The sequence below is a fragment of the Populus euphratica genome, unplaced genomic scaffold (genome assembly GCF_000495115.2).
Source record: "Populus euphratica unplaced genomic scaffold, PopEup_1.0 scaffold238.1, whole genome shotgun sequence".
Lineage (NCBI taxonomy): Eukaryota > Viridiplantae > Streptophyta > Magnoliopsida > Malpighiales > Salicaceae > Populus > Populus euphratica.
The window spans coordinates 10,246-35,916 of NW_011499989.1; the positions used below are offsets into that span (position 1 = coordinate 10,246).

Sequence of the window (25,671 nt, forward strand, 5' to 3'; positions counted from 1 at the left end):
CGGGTTAAAAATCAATAATAATAGTAATTTAAATATACCTTATTATAAATAATTTTTTTAAAAAAAAAATATACAAGTTCTTGGAATTCCACCTTCAATAAACCAAGAAAGAAAGGTTACTTCATGAATTCCACGGTGATGTAGATTCAAATTTTGTATAGTGATGTTCTTTAAATGTCATGTGAAGTATCATGACTTCAACAAGGAGCTTAAACAAACGGAGTGGAACTCATCGTCATCTTCAAAAGCTAGCAAGCTCCATCCGAAAACAAACAAAAGAAGAATCAAAACATATTTGACTCTCAAAACCCTCTTCAAGAAGACCATCCCTCTTGAAGACCATCTCACTAATCGTTAGCTGCTCGAAACTTCCCTTACTTCTTTTCAATGTTTCATCTACTTGTATATTACTTTTCCTCACTTTTTCTTGCTTTTATTAATCCATTTTCTTAGTGATTTTATGGATAAATACATAAGGGGTTCAGAATTACTAATATTCTGTTTGTTATATTCTTCTCTTGCTGGGGATTTAGCAGCCGATGGATTGAAGTTCTATGGTGTTCTTGAGGGAAAGAGTGCTGTAGCAGAAAAGGACAGTTCAAGTCTAATTGTGGCAGACTGGACTAATCTGTTTCTGTCTCTCTCTCGTTGAAACTTATGTTTTCTCCTGCATTTTTCTTTGCTGGTGTCTTGCTATTGTTGGGGTTTCAGTAAACTATGTGTTGAGTTTTATATACAAGTTTGAGGGTTATTCTTATAATAGTATTTTTAATTACTGTTATTTGTATGATTTGAATTCAAATCAATAACCTTAAAAGAAATTGATTTTATTCTTAGAATTGAATTCAATATCTAGGATTAAAAAAAAAAAAAACAGCATGTAAAGCTTAATAGTCATAGATTAATAAATCTTATTCTATTTTGCTAAATCAAGCTATGGGATGATTCTTTCTTTATGTTACGAGAATTTTATATCAAGTAAGTTAAAATAAATTATTAAATTAAATCTCAAATAAAATTAAAATGAAAAGATCAAATAAAAAAATCTAATAATTAAACAAATTAAAAAAATTATAAAATACTATTATAATCTATATCAGATTATATCTTACTTTTCCATATAATCAAGAACAATTTTAAAAAAAAAATTGAATTTAGTATTTTAAAGGATTCTTTCTTATTTCTTTAACTCATGTTTTTCAAATTGTTATAAAAATTATTATTGTGTTTAGCAACATGGTACAAAGTGATTTTATAAAAATATTATTTAATTAAAAATTTATTAAAATAATTTTTTATGTTTTTATTTTAATATTAACATATGAGAATCATAAATATATATATATATATATATATATTAAATTAATAATTTAAAATATATTGAAAAGCAGGTTAAAATTCACATGTATTGATGATGCTTGGACATGTTATCCCTTTAAAGATGTGTTTAGTATTTTTTATATTATTTTAATGTATTAATATTAAAAATAATTTTTTAAAAAAATTATTATTTTAATATATTTTAAAATAAAAAATACTTTAAAAATTATATTTTTAAATGCACCTAAAATATTTTTCAGGATATATAAAAATGCTTAGACATATAAAAAAATTAAAAATAGTTCCCTCACGGGAAAAAGCAAAAGCATCCCTCCAATTTTCCTTCAGTCCCCAACTATTTTCAGGACACAAGAATATGCAGATTCTCATTAGGGCCCACAGATCTGATCATCACAAGCCAAACACATCCTTGCTTATCTCCCACCCATCACACGCAAGCAATAGATCATCTCTACTTGTTGCCACTTGGCTTGCTGGTCAGTAACTCAGTCAACGACTTTAACTTCAGCAGCAAAGTGCGACCAAGAACACACAAAGGCATAGGAGCAGCTAGGCAGGATCATGGGTTTCACCATGGGCTTGAACTTAGTACTTGTCCTAGCCATGGTGGCCACCAACATCCTTTCCCTCTACCATCTTTCCTCCACCGTTCAATCTCCCAAGCCCCCATCTCAACAACCAGTACCTGACCACCTTCTCCACCAACTCAACACCATACGCACCACCATCAGCCACCTCACGCGCCACCAGCCACCTTCCACTACCCCATCTCCCACCACTACCAAACCCTCCATCCCTCAAGATCTCCTCCTTTATTCACACCTCTCACCTATAGCTTCTTCTTGCCATAACCACCCTGATCTTCTACACAAGTACATGGCCTACACTCCTTATTCTCTTTGCCCTCTTGACTCTGATCTTCTCGGTGAGTCCTTAATCCTCCATGGCTGCCACCCTCTCCCTCGCCGTCGATGCTTCTCCAAAACCCCACCAAAACCACCGTCTTCTCTACCTCATAACCCTTTCCCTTCTTCTTTTCTCGACTCCAATGTCATATGGAACAAGTATCCTACTTGCAGGTCATTTTCTTGCCTAGCTAAGCAAAACCCAAGTCTTGGTTTTGATCTAAATAATGAGATCTCCAAGTTCATGACCTATAAGACTGAGTTGGATCTCCCAATCCCGCAGTTGCTACAAGTAGCAAAATCAGCCAATTCTGTTATTAGACTTGGTATTGATATTGGTGGTGCTACTGGTACTTTTGCAGCTAGAATGAAGCAGTACAATGTGACTGTTGTCACTACAACAATGAATTTCAATGTGCCCAATAATGAAGTGGTGGCAATGAGAGGCTTAGTGCCACTTCATGTGCCATTGCAGCACAGGTTGCCAGTTTTTGATGGAGTGGTGGATCTGGTCAGATGTGGACGCGCAGTGAATAGGTGGATGCCTTTGACAATAATGGAGTTTTTGTTCTACGATGTTGATAGAGTGTTGAGGGGTGGTGGCTACTTGTGGTTTGATCACTTCTTTAGCAAACGAGTAGATCTTGATAAGGTTTTTGGACCTTTGATTGGGAAGTTGGGTTACAAGAAAGTAAAGTGGGCAGTCGGGAATAAAACTGATTCTAGTAGCTTGAAGAATGGGGAGGTTTACTTGACTGCACTCTTGCAAAAGCCTGGGTAGAAATGTGGAGCAGATTTATCACTAGAGGTAACTTGCTTATTGCTAGCTTTACTCTAGCTCATGTGTGAAAGTCTAGATAGTTAGGAATATCTAAATTAGGATGCAGCCTGATTGCATTGCACTTGAATAATGTAGCTATGGTTTGACCCGAAAATTGGAAGCTAATATGAATGTCATTTTTGTAATATTTGTTTGAAATGAACTGGCCCATGGTGGAAGAAATGTTTTTGGATCTAATATCCAAAACTGATTTTGATCAATGTAGCCCTGAAATTCTTTCCTTCGTCTATAGGACGTGTCTTGCTCTTGACATTATCCCAGGGAAGAATAAAGTTTTTGTCTCTTCCAATTTTGTCGCCAATTTATAGTAACAATAAGCCTCTGTTCAATCCCTTTTATTGATATCAGTGCTGCATTCAAATGTGAGAGATTACAAATAGTTATTTTCTTCATTATTTCTGTTCAAATCATGTTGCTCTATGTGAAACATCCTTGATTTCGTTTTGAAAAAATGAGATGATATGATCAACTCTAACTCTCAGGAATGATAGTCATAATAGCCGAGTTCGCTGCAACTACATTTCTCTGGTTCTTACCATGCAATACCTTCTTCAGAATTAAGTAATTCACTCTCCCAAAAACGCCTTGCTTGTGTGATCAAAGATTATATCATTGTTTCCACAACCATAATTGATTTGGTTTCTCTGGTCTTGAAGGGGCTTGCACTTGAGAATGAATTCATTAGAGCCATCTTGCATGGCAAATGTACAACCAGGAACAAAAAGCATATCATGAGGGTGTGCCTAAATAAAGGAAGTATCCACTGTGCACTTCTGCTAATTCTGGTGCCATGTTTCACGTTCTTCAAGAGTGGCGTAAATGCTGAATCGATTTCTTAACAAACATGCAGAGCATAAATTGTTCCGTCCAGTCATTTCTTAACAAACACATCGCCACTAGTTTGCTTAATCGATTTGCCATTCATACTTTGTTCGTCAACGTTCTTGGCGACAGATTACTGTTTCATTAACCATTTGCTAATTCAAATGGATTGGGAGTTATTTAGTAACTGTTTAGTGGTTGGAACTGTTGACTGTACTGTCTGGATTATGAGAAAATGGTTTGCCTGTTCAGACTTCAGACAGTAAGCTGGGTCTTTCTCTGTTAATTATTAAGGTATCATTGTCAGATCTTGTCAGCTGATTGATCAGGGGACACAACAGACAACCCTTTTCAAGATTAGATCTCCTTACTTCACATGGAAGATGGGAGCCCTTTGCCCTAGCAATGAATCAAGCATGGTCGTGGGCACTAACATGGATAATATAATTTTATTTTCAAGACTATGATAATAATTATTTTTATCATCAGAGCAAAGGGTACCTAGGCGTTGTAGAAATAATAGAACGGAAAATGGGCTGGCGGTACAGATTCTGTTGGAATATGAGCGAGTGAAGGTGGTGGCGTCGTGTTTGTCTTTGGATTCGTTGTATGCCATCCAGTTGAAATGTTCAGTAAATCAACAAATCAAACAAATGTTTTATGCCGCCCTTTGACCCCGTGTTGCATGGGTCGAAGTGAGCATTTTCAAGCTTTTAAGGTTATAGACGTTAGCTATAAAATGAATTCTTTATTATTATTTTTTTAAGTCTGATCTATGATCTTTTTATTAAAAAAAATTTCTAATTAAAATTTATCTAATATTAAAATTTTTAAATAAAAAAATATTAATTAAATAAAAAAATCTTAATTGAATAGAACAAAAAAACATAACGATAATCTTGTATAGTAATTTTTCAGTTTTATTTAAAAATTACTTTTTATCCTTGATTATTACAAGATTTTAACTCAATATAAAATAAGATCTTTAAAATCTTTTGTTAAAATTTAGCTCCATCTAATAATTATATTAAAAGTTATACTTGATTTATCAAAATGTGTTTTAGATTTTTTTAAAACCCTTTACAACTTAAAACTCTTAAATATTAATGAAATAATATAATAAAAATTAGTATCCCAAGAATATTGAAGAAATTCCCCCATGTTAATAGTCTCTATTTTCAAAAAACTTGCCTTCGAGTTATTTATTAAAAATTGAGTTTTTCTCTTTCAAAGGAATAAATACTTAAAATATAGTGTTGTAGCCAATATATTTATAAAATAGCATGCTTTTTATTTTTGAGCTTTGAAATTTAATTTATGAACTGAACTTTGAAATTTAATTTATGAACTGTGCATGGTAAAGAAAAATTCATTTTAATATTTTATTTTTTATTTTTATCAAATCCATTTATAGTCTTTAACATATTATTTTTCTTCAAACTCGATCTTATTATCGTCTATGACTGACAATACTTCAATATTTGTATATATAGAAACTTTAATATAATCTTTTAAGACTATGATAATAATTATTTTTATCATCTTATTGACATAGCTCAATAATCAGCATAACTCATGACCTGAGTCTTATTCTAGGACAACCCTCTAATCAAGTTTTAAAACTATAATAATAATTACTTTTACTTTTTTATTGACTAGTGTCAATGTTGAACCCAATTTGTAACCTTGGCTAATAGGTCTCAATCAAAGTTATTAAAAAAAAGTGTAAAATATACTATGCTCGAGGTGAGTACAAACCTTGTAATTCTTTTTGTTGTTTGCTTACTGAAACCAAAGTTTAAATATATATATATATATATAAAAAAAGAGTTTAAATATATATATAAAAAAAACTCAACTACTTTTCTAAATAAAAGGAGTGGAATGACTAGTTGACAGTAAAATAACCATCATTAATGGAATTATTCTTTCTAACTTATTGTTGGATTTTTAGGCAAAATAACAACAATAACAACTAATGCAAATCTTAAGTCATAATTTGCAGGTCACACCTTGATGTCACATGCAAACTGATCCCTACTTAACTCTTGTATCTTGGATTCTTGATAGGCACTTTATTTGATCTTTTTTGTTTATCATTACCCCTATCTTTAAGCAAAACCTTGTCCTCAAGGTTCAAGTTCATATACTATATCTTATTGTTCATAATTGCTTTTTAGAAACATTAACTGCAATCCTTTGCATTTGTACCCTAGTACAAACCTCTCATTACAATTAAAAACAAAGGACCTAAGCACTTTTGCTTTGCATCTCAGACCAAGTTAGTCTTTTCATTGGTGAGACAGACTTTTTTTTATGATGAAAAGACATTCGTGGTCCTATTAAATGAACGATTAGTCTTCTCTTGACGTTTCAACTACTCATCTCTCATCCTCGCCAAACTGATAGCTTTTTTCAAGGATTTTGGCTTAAACATTTGAATTCCATCTGCAATTTCAAGATTAAGACCTCCTATAAAGGTGCCCACTAATGCCTTTGGAGTCCACCCTTGCACTCTGTTTCCCAACCTCTCAAATTTCTTTTGGTATTCACGTAAAGATCCCACTTGTCTTATTTTTTATAAAAACTCATCAAAATCTTCACAATCCATTGGACCAAAATGAGACCATAATTCTTCTACAAAAATGTCCCATGACACCTCCTTTCTTTTCTTATGATAAGCCTTGCATAACCATTGTCACCATTGATTTGCTTCTCCTTCCATATGAAAAAAAAAAAGCCAATGACACATTTTATGTTTCCAAAGTACCCTGGTATTCAAAGAATTGATCGACACACGTGAACCATTCAGTTGAGTCATTACCAAAATACTTGGAAAATTCAAGCTTAGTCAATTTAGAGAAAAACATTGGGCGACCCCTTCTATGTTTTCATGAGAACACACATTGAAGGATTTTTTATTGTGTTCGTTGACATTGCTAGAGGACGGTTCTTGCCTTGTAAGCAAAACTTCAGATATCTTGCTAATAGCAGTCTCTAGCTATTGTAGTTTATTAGTAACACCCAGCTTCATTTTGTTGAAATTAGCTTGAAGTCTCCCAAGAGCTACTTTTAAATTCTCAATTCTTTCTTTATTGGTAGTTATAATGTAATGGCTCTAATATCAATGATAGCTCTCAATCAAAGCTATTAAAGAAAAGTATAAAATATATTATACTTAAGGTGAGAATAAACATTGTAATTCTTTTTGTTGCTTGTTTACTGAAACCAGAGTTTACATACAAAAAAAAGCTAAACTACTTCCCTAAATAAAATGAGTGAAACGGCTAGCTAACAGTAAAATAGTCATCATTTATGGAATTATTTTTTCTAACTTATTAATCAATTCTTAGGGAAAATAACAGTAATAAAAACTAATGTAAATCTTAAGTTATAATTCCAGGTCACACGCTGATATCGCATGCAAACTGATTCCTACTCAACCCTCATATCTTGGATTCTTGATAAATACTCTATTTGATCTTCTTGGTTTATCATTGGCCTTGTCACAAGTCATCTCTCTAGTCGAATTTCAAAACTATAGTAACAACTATTTTTATTTTTACATTAACTCGAATAAACCCGAATTAACTTTTATGTAAAGAATTAAACAAGTTTGTCCAATCTCTTTTAATGGGACAAAAATTTCTACGCTAGAACACCCTCAGACTAAACAATAATTGATTTTTGTATCAAATATACACTAAACTTTACAAAACAAAATTGTCATGTCCAATCCATCTTTTTCTAGCATACAAAACTCTATCTAATAAAATTTATCTAATATTATAATTTATAAATAATAAAATATTAATTAAATTAAAAATTTTAATCTAAATATAAAAAAATCCAAATAAAAAAATATAAATAAAGTCAGTTGCACAGTAATTTCACAATATATACTAATTATGAACTTTTACTGCCATGAAAAGCTTATTTATAAGGATGGTTGTGATTACTTCTCAAATAACTTTTCATGCTAAAATATATGTTAATAATTTTTTTTTAGTTTTTAAAAATTATTTTTGATATCAGCACATTAAAATGATTTGAAAACACTAAAAAAATATTAATTTAAAATTAATAAAAAAAATTAAATTTTTTTAAAAATATTTTCAAAATACAAAAACAAATAAAACCTTAAATACCAACAATGAAAAGAAACACGTCACGAGCTGTAGTTTCATCGATTACTCAAATAATTTTTACTGTATACAAAAAAGTACATAATGAGCTTATGTATACATGTTTTTAACCATTTAGCATACATTGATTTTTCATGCAGCGCATCCTTCTTTCTATTTCCTTGGACTTTCAATCGTCTTCTCCAACGAATTGCAGAATACAACAGAGAACTGGACAGCATTATCATGTCTATTGAACCAAATTTGTCGTGCATCATTGTCGTCTTTTCCAAGCAAAAAAATTCAATGACTCCACCTCCATGGATTTTTGTTGGATTTGCTCCACTTCTTCGTGGATCTTTTAGTGAATCTAAAAAGAGAAAACCCAACAAACGAATAAAAAAAAAACATACAGAGAACATACCAGCTGGGGGGGCAAAGGGGATTGATGTGTGATGTCTTCAAAATGTAACTGGCTCTGAAATATTTAATATCGGTAAAAGCACAATAAGCATATAAATAAACTATTTGATGCAAATAATTTCTTAATAAAATTAATTTATTAAGATTTAGTATGAAAAAAAAATAGTGAAGTGATAAGGATATTTATCAAATCTGGCCAGATTGACCTATAAACCCGATGACCCAAGATCCAACCAGAGCCACATTTGTAACTAAACCAATCAGAATATTGAACTGATCATACCTGGTCAACCAAATGAAAACCTTATTTACACAATCAACTCAAACAAACCTAGACAGGACGTAGCTGAGTCAAAAGGTTGACTATGAAAAAAATAAGAAAAAACTAAATTACTTAAGGTAGGATTTGAATTTTGGACCTAGTTTATTAACCACAGTGGGTGCTTTGTGGTGAGGTGGTGGGTGGAAGAAGTTGCCAAAGTTAAAAGAGAAGATCCCATTGGAAAACGGTGGATGCTTAAAGACATCCCTGCAAACCAAAAGCACGATGAATCCTACTGGAAAACCTCTTTCACAACTCTCAATGCACATCTTTAAAACCAGTGTATGTTACAACTACCAAGATATATGTTTGCACAGCCTCCAAGTCACCCATTTATGCAGAACTCAAGTCAAAACTTGGAATATCTAACAAACTGGAGGAAAAAAAAGAGTCTTTCCTCGTACCTTTGGATAAGACTATTAACCAAAAACGTGAAGTCTAATTGTACTTGCAACTCAAGCAGCAGCCTTCTTCCTCAGTAGGTGGTGCAGGTTAAGCCCATTTATCCTAGCAGCAAGTATGAAGTCATTTTCCGTTAGTCCACCTGTGAAAGCATGGATCATGATAAGACCAATATTATTAATTACAAATAAAAAAATTTTAAGAATGGACTTTGCGGGGTCAATTTCAGCATAATTTCTGACGACTCCCACAGATGATTCTTTATTTCACTCCACTAGATTCTACCATCAGAAGTTCAGAGTCAAGTGAGGTTTCCCTGCTTTGAATAAAATCAGATTCGTTTTTGGATGCATGCCAATCAGAAATATGACACAAAAGGCAAACTACTTTAATAAATGAGTAGCTACTCTGCATAACCTTTTTCAGCTTTGTTCAGGCACCTACTTTCAAGATCAAATGAAAATCAGAAAATATGGCTAAACTCCTACTAACTGGCAGAATGGCCCTTTCCCATTTGTCCAAGCACTTCACTTCATAAGCATAATATCCCCTCTCCCAATTCATATAACATCATTAGTTGAAAGAAATTAGAGAAGAAAGAAATCTGGCAAAGCAACATACTCATAGTTATACTCGTATTTAAGCTTCAACCATCTTACTTAATTTCATGGCTTACATTATTACTGAACCCGCGAAGCAAAGGGAAAGTGGGGAAAGAGGTGTAAATAGAACATTTCTTTACAACTAAGGGACAAAGGAAGGTGTTCTCAGAACATAGCTTCAGCGATAAGAGAGTAGAGGGCATTGGAATTGTCACTTGCACGTAAATATATAGAAAAATAAATTTGAAAAGAGAGGCCATGTGATTTGACACAAAGTTCTCACCCATTGCATGAGTCCATATCTCGATTGTTATATTGTTCCATCCAACCAGATGAAGATCCGGATGGTGACGTGCATTTGCATATACTGTTACTCGACTAAGTAAAAAGCTCAAAATTTCTAGTAAATAATTGAACATTGTCATTTCATATATCAGACAACAGTGAGATCCACCAGCAAAAAGAGCATACCTTCTGCTTCAGCAACATTCCCAACAAGCTTGAATAGTTCCAGCCCTTTAGTGAAACTCTTTACTTTCCATGAACAATTCAGCTTTAGTATACCAATTTCATTCACCAAATTCCACCCAGCAACCTAAAAAATACCACCTTGAAAAAAGAGGTTGCATGAAAAAATGAACAAGAACACAAATCAAAATGCAAACCTTCAATAGAAGGTCATTTGCACGTTCTTTAGTCATGGCTTGTAGATCCTTTGAGTTGCATGGCACACACTTCTTTGCAGCCAAATCTATCATAGGAAGCAAAACTGTTTCAATTAACAAGAATAACCCATATCCAACATGCAAGTGGTTGTGTCCTAATACTATGCCATAAGCAGCAACTGCTAAGGGTGGCCAAAATAAAATTCTTAAAAGCAATCTAATATTTAACCACATGCTTCAAATATTGCACAAAGTAGGATGATCTTCACTAAAGAATCCCACATGAGGATCTTATGAATAGCATGTATTATGCTGCCATATCAAACACTAAACATGCATTTCTTATTCAATAACTGTATGAGACTGACGTTATACAAGAAAATTTACTTAACTCCCTTGTTCTCTCCACCCACCAAAGACAACAGGGAAAAGAGCAAATGAAATCTAAAAGCACCATCCAGACAAGGTAAAGGTGGACGAAAGTGTAATGGAATAAAAGTATTAATAGTTACTAATATATACATTTTTGTAGAGAGAGAGAGAGAGAATGATATAGATGTATACACAACCGAGATACACTCCTCTTTTTGTTTAAATTCTGGTTCTAAAAATTTTCTGAGGTTATATAGAAGGCCACTAATTCATTCAATCTGTATGAACTTCAACCATTTAAATGCCTTTGTCAAAACTGATCTCTTAAATCAATGGTTCGAGTGGAATGAAATGACTTTGTTGAGAGGCATTTGTAAGACCTGATAGTTCAACCCCCTGTATATAATATAATCAATCAAATAAATAGATAATGAAGAAAGGATACAAAAAATTGAAAATTGCTTGCAAGAGATTTGAGAAATTTCGCTTCCTCTTAGATTGCAAGCTTAAGCCACTGAAATGCCACCCTTGGCTATGGGCTTGGTTGAAATAGAATGGAGTTTCTTCATTTCTCTTTTGTGTTTTGAGAGATAAACAAGTCGAAGAAGATCCAAGTCACGGAATAAAGTTTTTTTTTAAGAAAAAACACTGGTTTGCATTTGACTCAAGCACTAAATTGGACACAAGTGATGACACACCTCTGCTGGTACAAAACAGTTACAAGTTTGAAAACCGGGTTTCTATTTGATGACACTCCCACGTGACCCCCTACACATCGTGTTCATTTCAGTACTGGAGCTGTAAGAAGAAAAAAAATCATCTTCACATAATAAATTTATTTGAAAAAAAAGTACAGGGGAGAAACAATGTTTGCTATGATATAAAGGTGAAAGAAGAATTGTCAAAAGTATCCTCTACTTGGCTCTCTTGTTTAAGAAATTATACTGTTATATCCTCAGTTTACTTGATCTCCCACCTATGACATTGATTATCCAAACAAAATTGCCTTTTAACTAGTGTCGGTACAGGGGCATTCACCACCCAGTCCACAGATACCAAAAACACTTAACAGATAACCATATTGAATAAGCTAATTACCACCATCTATGCTCGCTTTGTTTCAAATCTAGAACCTTTGAAGTTCCCATGAACAAGGAACAGGACAGAAATTAACAGGAAATAAACAATTGGGTCGTTCTTAAAAAGGCGGCGAAAATTAAATTAAATAAGATTAGAACGACGAAAGACAGAGAACCAAAAATGGGTTAAGAGGGACCTGGTACCTTCCATGATGATCTCCAGATAGGATATCAAACAGAGTTGCTTACTAATGGCGCCTGAAATTGTATCTCCAAAAGTTATTACCGAATGATAAAAAGAGACGCTCTCCGAGGAGAGAGTGTTTTTAAAGGCACCTGGGTCTTGGGGAGCGAGAAGAGCAGAGAAGGAAAGAACTGGGACGCTATCCCTCATTCGTTATTTATAGTATAATTATAATATTATAATTATAACTATGCTATTAACGAATAATTAATGTGCTGTGTTGATGTTTTTTTTAATTGTTATGTAGAGCATGGATGTTGGTTGTAATTTTACGGTGTGGTTGTAGTTATTTTTTAAAATATATTTTATTGCATCGATGGTGGTTGTAATTTGAGTTATTTTTTAAAATATGTTTTATTTTTAAATATTATTTTTTATTTTAAAATTAATATATTAAAATGGTTTAAATATATAAAAAAATTAATGTTTGATAAAAAAATTAATTTTTTAAAAAATATGATATATCAAAAAATTAATATTTAATAAAAAAATTAATTTTTTAAAAAATATGACTTGAATCGTATTTTCAAATATTCTTATATGTTTTGACTTGCATCGTATTTTCAAATATTCTTATATGTTTTTTAATTTGTTGTGTTGATTTCGTTTTGGAGTTAGAGTTTTTAATAATATTTTTAATTTGATTTATTGTTTTTAATTTTAACTTTTGATATCGAGTATTTAATGTTTTAATATGTAATTTTGCTGTTTTTTAAGAGTTTTATTATTAATGAATTGGTTATTTATTCGTAATATTAATTTCATTTATATAAATATATTGGATTTTAATAAAAAAATATTTATTTTTAATATTCATTAAATATGTAACTATTAAATTTAATATTTAATTAATAAATATAAAGTATAGATAAAATACATAGAACAAAAATGTTTTATAATGAAAATTATAAAATTGTTATAATTATAGGAATCTTATTGCATCAAAGCATTGTTTTTAACTGATTCTTATCAATGTTGTATTAAAATTGAATATTAATTAAAGTTTTTGAAATTAATACATATTATATATTTTTTATGACAAGAAGTAATTATTCTTATAATTTGATGTATAAGGAATATCAATTACTAATATGTAAGTACTTGACACATGACATGTACATTGAATTGATCTACATGAGGATTTCATCTGGAAAAAAATTACTTGTGTTTAAGAAAAGACTCATGTGATATTTATATAAATAATCCTTAGACTTGATATTTTTAAGTTATCTTATATAGAGAATGATATGCTTTAATTATATTACACCTTGTTCTAATTAAGAGTAATAAACGAGCATATATTTAATATAATATGAACTATATAAAAGTATTTGAGTAATTAAAAGAAGATTCATCACTCTAGATAAATTATATAAAAAAAAACATATTTCATCTATTCTCAAATAACAATGATTGTAAATCCTTGCATAATGTGAAATGAGATTTAAAAAAAGCTTTAAATCTTATTCAAATAATCAATGACTATAGTGTTAAAAACAAACATAATTTGACATAATAAACACACTTTATGTTATAATATCTAAGTCAAAACACTGTTGATGAAAAGATAATAATTACACTAAGAAATTAGTCAATGAAAGGTTAAGACAAATTACTTATGATATTTCTAATATTTTTGGAATCATGACAGGTACCTAAACATTTTACTTAATCTTCAAATATAAATAAGTTAATTATTGAATTGATAATAAATTATTTTATTTTATTTTATTTAGAATTGTAATTTATATTTGAGTCGGCTTATCAGGGAATCTAATAAATCGCACACATAAGAATCATCAACTAGAAATTCAAATAGGATGATTAATCAAGTGTGACTTAATTATAAATAAGTTTTAAAAATTGAGGATTAAAGTGCAATTTATAAAGGGACTTGATTGAATAAATTTCTAAAACTTTTTAAAAAAATGTGTGATATTAAATTGATATTTTGCTATTTATAGGTTTTCATGTCTCTCTATAAATAGAATATAATACCTCTTATTTTTAATACAAAAACTATATAAGTTATAGAATATTTAAAAACATAAAAGAAAAAAAATGATAATATTCAAAGACATAGAAATCCCTTTATACTTTATACTATTAGAGACCAACCATTTAGATATCTTAAGGTTTGCAATAACTCAGCCTTGAAATAATTATTTAAAGCTGAAAAAAATATCTAATTTTTAGATAATCATCATATAAATCCTAAACAACTTTAGATTTGTCTAATGAGATTTAGAACTTCTTAAAAAAAATTAAATTTATCATTTCCAGTACCTATATATGTTTCAAGGAATCCAATAATGGTATTAGAGTTATCATTAGACAATTAGATATGTTGATTTTATATTTTAATTGTTATTGATGTTATCTTTTAATTGATTTTATATGCAAAATCATTTCCCTCTAAAAAATTATTTCTCTCATGATTCTTTAAAAAAATATATTTGGCTATGGCTTTTAGCCGGATCTAAATGGATTATATGAATCTAGCTAGAATATGTAATTATGGCTAAAATTTACAAAAATACAAAATTAAGTGGTTATTGTTATAAATTATTTTTGGGTTATTCTCCAAAATTTCACCTTTTTTAAAAAAAAATAATAATAGCAAGAAGACTGATGTTTTTACAAAAGTAGGCCAAGAAAGATTTCAAATATACAGAAAAATCAAGCTTAAATTTTAGGTAAATTAGAAGTCTAATTGTACATCTTTATACCAAAACTAGAGAAACAATAGCGATTTAAGGTGAAATTAAATGATTTTTGGATGAATTTGTATAAAAATTAAGTTCAAGGATATAATTGAAATTTTAATAAGTCAAATTGATTTAATCATGAGCCTAATTAAGAATTTAATTATTTTTAAGAATCAATTTGAGTCTAATTAAAGGATTTTATTAGATATAAGGGCTTAATTATACTTTAAATGGGTCAAATTAATTTTATTAAAGATTTAAGTGATGAAAAAATAAGTTTAAGAGCTCAATTTAAGTTTAATTTAGAAGATTAGAATTTTAGAGGATCAAATTAATTTTTACAAAGTCAATTGATTCACATCAGATGTGAAATTGTAAGAAAATCTAAGTTTTAGAGTCAATTAGAGGTTAAATTAAAGAAAATCACATTTAAGGACCATTTTGCAAAATACATCAAATTATGGGAACTTAATTGGTTGAAATCAAGGGTAAAATTGAAAAAAATTAAAAGTTTAATAGTCAATTGAGAGTCAATTTGTATAAATTTAATACTAATGACTAATGTGAAAAAAACTAAAATTCAAGGCTGATATTAAAGTTTATCAAGGACAAAATTATATAAAATTAAAAATATATAGTTAATTAGAGATGCGATTAAAAGAAATTAAAAATCAGAGAATAATTTTTATCAAATTGCTAAATTAAAACTGTAAAGGTCATAACCACATCCATTTCATTAAATGAAATGATGTATTTTAAATAAAATAATATTATTTTTTATTTAAATAGTAAAAAAATAATAAAAAGAAAAAACTAGAAGATAAATCATTTGATTATTGTTCATTTTCTTTATTAATTAATAGGTAAAATCTTTTGAGTTAAAATTTATTCTCAATAAAAATAAAATAAATAAAATGATATTATTTTTTACTTAAATAGTAAAAAAAAAAAAGAAGAAAAAACTAGAAGATAAATCATTTGATTATTGCTCATTTTCTTTATTAATTAATAGGTAAAATCTTTTGAGTTAAAATTTATTTTCAATAAAAATAAAATATTCCTCTTTCATCCTCTTTGGATAAAGATGCATAGAAAAGAAATCTGAGGCTAAAGCTAAGAAAAAAATCAAATCTTTCCACAGCCTTTTTCTCTCTCCCTAAAGCTAAGAAAAAAAACAAATCTTTCCACAGCCTTTTTCTCTCTCCTCCACCGCCTTGCCTGGGACTGCTTTGGTGCTAAAAATAGTGCCGCAATGAGATTATTATTATTCTTCTGTTGACAGCATGATGGTGCATTACTTTCCATCTAGACTATATATTTGCTGAATTTATTTTAAAAAAATCTTCCGGAGCTTCGATGGTTCAACACCTATAAAAGGATGAGAGCCTTGAACAGTAGTCTTTTTGTCCAAATGATCAAAGCAACAATTAGACGAGGAATCAGACAGTCTTGATAGTCCCGCAGCATACTGCAACATCATGACCAATAATAGATGATGGTTCTTGATTTAAGCGAAAAAGAAAATAGAAGGGCAGTAAGCTGCTGCTTCTGCTGCTAGCACTCTTGCAAAATGACTACAAATACATGGTCAGGTGATCGGAATAGATTTAGAGAAACTACAGATTCAACTGTGTCCAGCAGATTCAAAAGGTAACTTTCACTATAACAGGGGAGAACGAGAGACCCGAAGAAGGAAAATAAAACAGTCCACTAACCCAGATTAGCACACGTGTTCCTAAGTTAACCAGATCAAGATGATAAGTAAGAATACAACCTCATGGCACAGGGCAGTAGCCAGTCAAGGCCTCTTTCTCGACCACCAACAAATCATTACAATTAATTATTCGACGGCAGGAATGCCTTCGATTGGCCACTTTCAAAACTCACTACATGACCCTGAAAAAGCGGGAAGTTATGAGCTTTAGTAGCTGTTTTGCCATAACTGTTGAGCCTGCTTTGAAGGTTGGCCTTGAGAACCACCTAGGGACCCATCCCTTGAGTTTTGTTGCTGCTGATGTTCCAAAGACATCCCCGTTTGTGAATGATAATAATTTGGGTACCCAAGAGCCCCAAAATGCTGGGATGGTTGCTGACCTTGCCGAAATCCACCAGGCTGCTGATTCTGCCCCTGGAAGCTGTAATATGTGCTGCCAGGGACGGCAGACATTGTTCGCGATCCAGGCCCGTGCAGCCACATGGCTGAATTCTCATTCTAACAACAAAAGACAAAATAAAGCTACTTTAACTTAAAGATAAGAGTAGTATCCAAATGAATTAAAGGAATTTTTCACTACAGCCATCTCATTTCTGTAGTCCCTCACATCCATGTTGAACCTGCTAGATAATGGGCCCCACATGAATGTAAGGTAGCACCAAGTGAAGTGAATAATCTCCCATGAAACAATTTCTTTATGTTGGTCATAACCACACACAAAACCCAAGCTTCCGGTAGCTACAAAATGAAAACTACAAAAAGATTCTGGACCTATAAATAAGAATTTTCATCATGACACCTGTCCCTGTATGGATGATGTGTATTCAATGCAGACTAGGCAATTCACATTCACGAGAGTTTTTCAATGCTAGGTAAAGAGTTTTTCAATACCTGCTGAAGTGAGATCAAGTTGCTGGCATCCTTGTATTGAGAACCTAAAATATCATCATAGCCTAATGTTGTGCCTGCAGGGGCAGTGGGTGCGTTCAGAGGAAAGTTTCCTGCAGGAAGGCTGGTGGAACTCCCGAATCCATACCCAGAAGCAACAGCAGCAGACTGAGGCAAGCTGCTGACAGAAACACTGTTCTTGTATTGAGGAAGAACTGCTGCCAGCGACTGATGGTATGAGTTATTACCAGCAAAAGCCTGCTGGAAGGCTGATGGCATATATGTGTAGCTCTGAGCCATGAAGGGGTAACTGATCATGTTGGCAAAATGTCCCAAAGGAAGGGTAGGCTGTTGATAAGGATGCACAGCAAGGTGTTGTGGAAGAGCAGGTCCTGTGGCAACATTGGCACCAGGATGTGTCTGAGGAGCTGGCTGAGGTGTAGAAACACCACCTGCTCTCAAAGCCTAGCATGTTTACAAGTCAATAATCAGAAGGAACCAACCAAAGCACCACACTCCAACTAAGTTCAAAACTAGATTCATTATGTAATTTTTTTTTTGCATGTGATCTCACTCTTTTTATTCACGTTCAAAGACAACCTTACAAGATAGACAATAATCAGGAGGGAAACAATCAAATCATATCACTCCAACCAAGTTTGAAACTAGATTCAAATGTAAATTTCTTGAGATTTCACTCTTTTTATTCACTTTCTAAACCAACCAGATCACATCTTCATCTTATAAGAAACCAACTCAAATCACCAAAATATGAAGTCAATTTTATCATTTTATGCCCAATATCATCATATTATATTCAACAATTACAGAAATGCAAGAAATTACAAGGGAAAGGACAACTGATTTTGATGTGTTTAAGTTAGAAAGTATTTTGTTTGAAGAATGGTTATGAGATTTCTTCTCCTAATAATGTTGTGTCCAATATTTTGCAATAATGGATTCATTTAATTTAAACAGCTGTTGTCCTCAATCAAAAGAAATAGGCCCTATCAGAAGACAAAAGATGCAAACTTAACAGATCACAACTATGAGGTCAGCTATGAGTTAGCATGTGTAAGCTCGTCAGCTGAATGCTAAACCCATGACATTGTTCAATGTGATACAGATAGTAATTACTACACAGCTTAGGAGCAACATGTATAAAAAAAAAATCTATCACAATAAGCTCATCACCATCAACGAATTCATTATCATGGAAGAGAAATGGTTGAAAATTGGTGAACAAATGAGATCTCTAGTTAGCAAGCTTTTTGCACATGATTTGTGAAACAAAGATGCATTGCACTTTCACTTCTATGTGATGCTACATCTCAACCTACATCTGTACAGAACGAGTATGCTGAAAGCTCATTATCTACTTGGTTATAGACAACGGAACTTGAAAGTGTATGAAAAATAACAATAGTAGAAATGTCTAGACCCCAAAGCAGATGTTATGGAGATAGGTAAGGAATACACCTCACATTTTTCAGTTAATTCAACAATTTCATTTAAAAATATATATATATATATATATATATATATATATATATATATATATATATATACCCCCTACAGATAAGCAAGAAGTTTTTCCATATATCAACAGTTAAATGACTTCTTATATGCATCAGCAAATACATCTTGAGGAAAACATGGTAAACTTCAAGTTCAAGAATGCTATGGCAGCAGGGTACCTCTGACATGGAAATGCTTGGACCACTAATAGAAGTAGCTGCATTGTTGTATTTTGTGGGCAGTGACTGTGTCACAGGGAAGGGTGAGTATGGAAGATCAGTCTCCCTCCCAGCCTGAACAGTTGAGGCCAACAAAGCGCTAGGCATAGAATTTGTATATGCCTGCTGTAAACGAAAATGTAATAAGAAAAAAAAAAAAGAATAACCAGATCAATAATGTGGTACTCTCTCCTGAGTTTAGTTCTAGTAAGTTGGTGTTGGTAACACACACTAATTGAGTAGATAGACACACATACACATGCACACAGAAACAGTATATATCCATTATTTCACACATAACCTCAGCTACACAAATGATAAGATAATGATGGAAAGAAAGATGAAGCAATGGGTACTTCACAGTATTATCTTCACTCTATACTTCCATTTATCTAGCATGGCTGTCACATGAATAATTTAAACTCTCTCTCTCTTCAGCACACCAATCTCTCATGCATAAAATAAATAGAAAAGTAAAAAAATTCCTAGTTAGTGCTTTGAACAACAAGAGTCATTGATAAAATCCTTATCTTTGATATAAAACCGAATCTTTCTCTTTAAAAAATAAAAACTTCCAGACAAACCACCCTTAACCACAATAAATTCAATATATCATGCAAAAATAGTGTACATTAAAGAGAAAAGTTCAGTTTATTGTAATGCATTACCATTACACTCGAGAAAGGAGCAATATTCTGCATCTGAGTGCTTGTCTGTGGGTTATTAAATGCAACATTCAACTGTTGAGTGTTTTCATAGCTATAACCAGGTGTAGATGAAGGAAACGCATATTGATTTCCTTGAGTTGCTTCAGATGTCTCCTCCTTCAAATTCTCTGACTGTGGAACTGAAGAAGAATCGTAATTTGTAGCACTCACACCAGCTCTATGTACCAAACTTTCATCCACTGCATTTCTGAGATGCTCATCCCCATAATATTCAGGATTTCTACAAGAAACGTTCTTTACACTTAAAATTGAAAAATGAAAAACACACATAAGGATATAAAAATATGACCTTAAAAAGGCATACCTAGCTTCTGAATGTCCAGTTGATAAAGCATCTACCACTTCAGATGTCTCCTCCAAGCTTTTATTTATGGGCAATGATGCAAATTGCCCAGAAAAAGCAGAATTCATGCCAGATCCAAAACTCCCAAAGCTTAGGTGTGAGCATTCTTGAGCATGAACTTGCAGGTGATTTGGAATTATTACAGAAGGATTATTCTCTTCAGGCTGCCCACCCTGATCATCATTCTGCAAACTTAGGTGCTGTAAGTTAGCTGCTACCGATGAAGTACCATCTTCAGCTGAAATCACATGAGATACAATCAATTCTCACAAATTGTCGATAGCTCCTTAAAGAAGGCAAAGGAGACAAGTTTAGAAAAGCATTGCTGTGTAATATAAGGAAAAATCACAAAATAAAAAATTCCCCCGTGGATCATTACACTGTAGGAATGACGTTGACAGTCCCCACTGAGAAGGACCTGATGAGAAAATCTAGAAACAGTGGATGAAAAAACCAGCATTCTGTTATGATGCCACATGTTTTATGCAAAATTGTTGTCTTTTGTATTTCTTTTTGGGTGCATATATGCTGGTGTGGGACTGTAACATTCAAGCACTTGAAAAGCATCGGCCTACTACACATACATTGTAATAGAAACACGACACTCAATACTCTCTGGACAAATCTTACTGATTTTACTTAATTTGCATACAAAGGTGATCAGTTCAAGGATGAAAGAATCTAAATAGGAAAGACAAAATCATCACAAGAAATCAAACTTAAACTCCAATTCATCAAAATACCATACAAGGAGATGTTAAAATTTTGAAAGAAATAGTTGAATGCAATTGGGAAGTGATAAATGAATCTAGAATATTAAACTCACCTTCATTATTCTCAAAAGCATGACTGTCAGACTGGTAGGAATTAATGTTTTCATACACGTCATTATCAAAAAGAGATGAACCTCCAGAACCATTCTCCTGCGTATTTCTAGTAGATACAGAAGCAGGTCCAACATGGTTTCCATCAAAAGATTCAACATGAGCATCTTCTGCTGTTTGATCATCTAACTGGGGCTTGACATGCTGACCACCTCTATCCAGAGGCAAATTGGATAGATCTTCATGCAACTCAGAATCTGCAGGAACGTCCCGAACAGAGGATGTACTAGCAGCTGTTGGCTGCTCAATCGATGGCCATTCATCGTTAGAATGGTTATGCTGGCTTGTAGCCATTTCTGGTTCTGCAGTTATTTCCACCACCTTGGAAGCATAATTTTCTGATGAATGAAAATCATTGTGTGATGCTGCCAAAGGAGGAGCTGCAGCATGGTGATGATTAACACTTTGGTGAGGCAGTATGATTGATGCCTTATTTTGTGGCCTACCCATTTTCACAATGTCAGCCATTGATACCTGACCTGGAACCCCCATCCATGCAGATTGATATACAGGAGAAGGTTGTGCTGATGAAGAAACTCCATCACCTGCACCTATGGCGGACATTTTATTTTCTTTGGCCACAGAATCACTGCACGAAATATAAAAAAAAAATTATAAACAATAAACTCCACACTGCATACACATTGACACTGGTAATCATATTGCCCCAACAAGAAATGAAGCATCCCAAAATAGACAAGAACAAAATAACACAGTTCCAACAGAAGAATTTCATGACTTTTTCACATATTAATACATATAAATTAATATGAAGTAAAAGACATCACCACATGCATGATAAAAGAAATATAGCATGGAGAAGTTATCACAAACATAATAGTTTTATCATACCATTCCTCAAAAACATGAATAAATATAGACATATAGTATAGAGAATTCTCAGCCAAAAAAATTCCAATACTAAGGTTTAAACAGGAAAATTACCTGTGCGATGGAGGTTGCCAATTAATATTATTTCCTGCAATATCAGATGCAGAAGGAACAGGATCAACATAAGCATTTGTTCCATTTTCCTTCTTGTATGTAGGTTTGCTGTGAAAAGTGCTGGATTCTGGAGAAAAGTTGTTTGTTATGGTCCACATCAATTGCACACTAAACAAATGATTAACTGTAATAAATTGAATTGCAGCATTCTCATACCATTAGAGTTGAAATATGCAGACCTCCCAGGGCCACCACGCCCATAACGGTCTGCACCACCTCTACCACCACGATTCGAAATGTTACCAGCACCATGAGACCTGGAATCAGTCGAATCCTTATTCTGGATCAACAACAGAAAGAAAAGTGAGGACAGATGACGGATAAAAAAGATGGCTACAGATGGGCCACTGAAATGAAATACTAGGAATTTTCCAACAAGATGCTTCCCTTAAATTAAGGGTTTTAAGGCAAAACAAAATAGTTTGCTTCAATAGCCTTTCAAAGAAACAGATAACATGCAAAGGGATTTTTTTTTTGTCTTGACACTAAATCCAACAATTAGAAAAACCAAAGAAATAAGTAGATACATTGTATACCTCTTTTTTCTTTTCTCGCTTGCTCTTCACCTCATGGAAAGGATCTGCACAATGAAAAAATTTCAAGTCAAATTCATATGCATGCAAAACTCAATAGAAGACTTGAGACCTCTCAATTTTCCAATTGCATAAAAGACAAATAAAAATAAAAATAAACATTAAGCATCAATACTTTAAAGTAATACATTAATATGAGAGATAATGTAAAGCATTGACAAGAACCGAAACATTGAGATTAATATAACTAAAATCCCATACACAAGAAATAAAACAGCTCGAACAAATCAGAAACATGAAGCCATAAAAAACAGCTAATAAGACAGCACAACCATCAGTTAAATCAGGGATTTGACATGGACAACAATGGCTGAACAGCAGCAGTGGCCTAATTCGCTGTTAATCAATGTTACTTTGATTTTCTGATAAAAAAGGGGACTTGTATAAACACACCAAAAATAAAATCATGCAGGCACTTTTGTGCAAGTGCAAGCAATTTAGAATGTTCGTGATGTTCACTTAATGTCTAACAATCAACATATCCAAATCCTCAACCTAAAATCTTCAATGATTACAGAGAGAAAGATAGTTCCATTGTCATGTTTTGTCAAAAAGGTACGAACTTTAACTATATTTCTCCAGAACTTCCACTGTATAGCTTCTATTGCTCATATCTATGAACCAGAATCAAGCAATTCCATCAAAACTGCAAGACCACAAAACACACTACAAACTGCAGTAGAGAAATACTTCAACAAGATGAAACTGGAATCTTTCCAGACACAGGAAAGTAAAAAAAAAAAATGAACTTTTCAGGTTAATAACTTCAAATTATCACGTCCAAGAAACATGATCAAACAATTTCAGTGAAACTCTAAAACTAACACAAAATCCTCGGTTCCCCAAAAAAAAATATTCTCGGCCCATGATAAAAACCCTAACCTGAAAAAGGTTGGAACGCTTGAAACAGAAGAAAAGTAAACAACTTGAAATCGAAAACTTAAATTGGTCACAATCAAATTAAAGAGCCCAAGCAATAAAATATCTGTCAGTCCAACAATAAAAATCTAATCCCCAAACTCCACCGAGACCCAAAAAACCAAAGAATAGACCTTGAGAAAGGAGGCGATTGACCGCCTCATTAGGGTCCATGTTACACTCTTTAAGCATAGCGTAGATCTCAGGTTCAGGACAGTTAACAATCTCCTTCAAGCTTTGTACCATCTTCCTTGACGCTGCTGGTATCCCCGATATTCCAGTGTTACCCTTTCCATTATTGTTATTTACTCGTCCTCCTCCTCCTCTGCCACTCATCCTCTCTCTCTCTCTCTCTCTCTCTCTCAACACTCACGCACGGAGACGGTATCTGCTTCTCTCTTTCTCTCTCTCGGATCTGAGAAGGGAAGACAGCGTTGTATGCTTTGCTGGTCTGAGTTTTCTCTTCGTTTTTTATACGCGGCGACAGAGGGTTTAAAGGACCGAGTGGAAGAGGAAATTATGCTCAAGCTCTTGCTTTTAAGCACCCAAAACCCTCTCTCTCTCTCTCTCTCTCTCTCGTGTGTGATTTTTTTTTTCTTTTAAATATTTCCTGTTTTGTTTCTCAGAAGACTAAGTATTGAGTGGGGCAGCGGGGGAGTATGTTATCATCTCCAATCATCGCATGATTGAGAAACTAAAGCCATAAATTATGGAATTTCGAAAATAAAGATATAATGTAAATTATAGTTTGTAATAGCACCTGGATCTAAAATTTTAGGCATTGTGTTTTTTAAAATTTTAATTTTTTTAAGTTTTAAAATAATATTTTTTTTATAATATTTTTTTATTTTGATATGTTGATATTAAAATAAAAAATATAAAAAATACTTTTTAATAATTTTTTTTAAAAAAAATATTTTAAAAACTAACATCTATGAGGCTATTAAACAGACTTTATAAATCATAATTAGTAAGTTTAAATTAAAGTTGGAGATATTGTTGCTAGTTAAGGAAAAAATTATATCATTTTATGAATTAATATGTATTTAATATATAAAATCAAATTAAAAAATATAAAACTAATAAAATTAAATTTTATTCATGCAAATCAGTAAAATCAACCAAGTTTATGAGTTTATTAAATTTTATCTTTGGAATTAGCTTTGCCTAGTAGTTATAAAAATTTAAAAATATATATAAAAATTTATTATTATCTTTTGTAATAATTACAAACATTAAAAAAAAACACTCATTTAAACAAAACAATTTATACATTTCTATTCATGCCTATATTTTTATTTTCTATCACTCAACATATAATTATAATTTTAAATAATAAATTACATTAAAATCTAAAATATTTTTAAATTGGATCTTAGTATTATTTTTTAAAAGTACATTTAGCTATATCTTACCTTATTATATTTGACATGATTAGATTAAATTAGTTATTTCTTTTGAGAAACTTTTCATATTAAAAAAAAAAACCTGTATTAAAAGATAGCATGAAATATTTATATGTGTCTATATTTTTTATATTTTCCTCATATTTATTAAAAATAAACTCTTTAATATTTTCCATAAATTATTAAAAAAATAATGATAATAATAACAATAACAATAAAGTCTTCTTCTTCTTCTTTCCTTCGAGATATCATACAATAAATATCTTAATGCTATATAAACTCGGGTTATAAATGAATAATTAATGCAAGTGAAGATGTAATCTAACATTTATTAAACACAGAAGATACTCACATAGTGTGTGTATATATATATATATAATATGATCTGTGCCTATCATATAGTAGGATATTGGCATATAAAATAAAATAAAATAATGGCGTGTCGAAATATAAGAATACCCACGTACTCCCTACTACCGGAAGTGGGCGGCGAAGATGACCCACCACCTGACATTCCCTTCGTTTTTGCTTGCTTTAATTATTTCAACAATTCTTGATGGGCTGTTAAATCAATTATTGGGTTTGAAACCCTTTTAGGTTATCTAA

General features: G+C 32.0%; 3 protein-coding genes across 7 annotated transcripts; 1 reads left to right on the forward strand and 2 right to left on the reverse strand.

The window, feature by feature from the left end:
* Positions 1 to 1,697: 1,697 nt before the first annotated feature.
* Positions 1,698 to 4,345, forward strand: LOC105140252 (uncharacterized). Of its 3 annotated transcripts, XR_845154.1 has the most exons (3): positions 1,698 to 3,054; positions 3,570 to 3,648; positions 3,744 to 4,167. XR_845154.1 is itself a non-coding variant. In XM_011047004.1 (2 exons), the coding sequence occupies exon 1, from the start codon at positions 1,903 to 1,905 to the stop codon at positions 3,025 to 3,027; it is 1,125 nt and encodes a 374-aa protein (XP_011045306.1). In that variant the 5' UTR covers positions 1,698 to 1,902; the 3' UTR covers positions 3,028 to 3,054; positions 4,204 to 4,345. The 3 variants fall into 3 exon arrangements, 2 of the variants coding, with proteins under 2 accessions (XP_011045306.1, XP_011045307.1); XM_011047004.1 differs by lacking the exons at positions 3,570 to 3,648; positions 3,744 to 4,167 and adding an exon at positions 4,204 to 4,345; XM_011047005.1 differs by lacking the exon at positions 3,570 to 3,648.
* Positions 4,346 to 9,029: 4,684 nt separating this feature from the next.
* LOC105140292 (uncharacterized) lies at positions 9,030 to 12,292 on the reverse strand. Its single transcript, XM_011047072.1, has 5 exons — positions 12,103 to 12,292; positions 10,448 to 10,533; positions 10,254 to 10,377; positions 10,066 to 10,134; positions 9,030 to 9,322 (listed from the first exon to the last, which is right to left on the reverse strand). The coding sequence occupies exons 1-5, from the start codon at positions 12,290 to 12,292 to the stop codon at positions 9,234 to 9,236; spliced, it is 558 nt and encodes a 185-aa protein (XP_011045374.1). The 3' UTR covers positions 9,030 to 9,233.
* A 4,139-nt stretch (positions 12,293 to 16,431) lies between these two features.
* On the reverse strand, positions 16,432 to 24,264 carry LOC105140253 (uncharacterized). Of its 3 annotated transcripts, none has more exons than XM_011047008.1 (10): positions 23,794 to 24,264; positions 22,685 to 22,728; positions 22,305 to 22,428; positions 22,089 to 22,122; positions 21,086 to 21,732; positions 20,221 to 20,497; positions 19,857 to 20,136; positions 19,150 to 19,314; positions 17,456 to 17,917; positions 16,432 to 17,062 (listed from the first exon to the last, which is right to left on the reverse strand). In XM_011047008.1, the coding sequence occupies exons 1-10, from the start codon at positions 23,993 to 23,995 to the stop codon at positions 16,772 to 16,774; spliced, it is 2,526 nt and encodes an 841-aa protein (XP_011045310.1). In that variant the 5' UTR covers positions 23,996 to 24,264; the 3' UTR covers positions 16,432 to 16,771. The 3 variants fall into 3 exon arrangements, with proteins under 3 accessions (XP_011045310.1, XP_011045309.1, XP_011045308.1); XM_011047007.1 differs by having other exon boundaries at positions 19,150 to 19,311; positions 22,089 to 22,215; XM_011047006.1 differs by having other exon boundaries at positions 22,089 to 22,215.
* Positions 24,265 to 25,671: the final 1,407 nt, after the last annotated feature.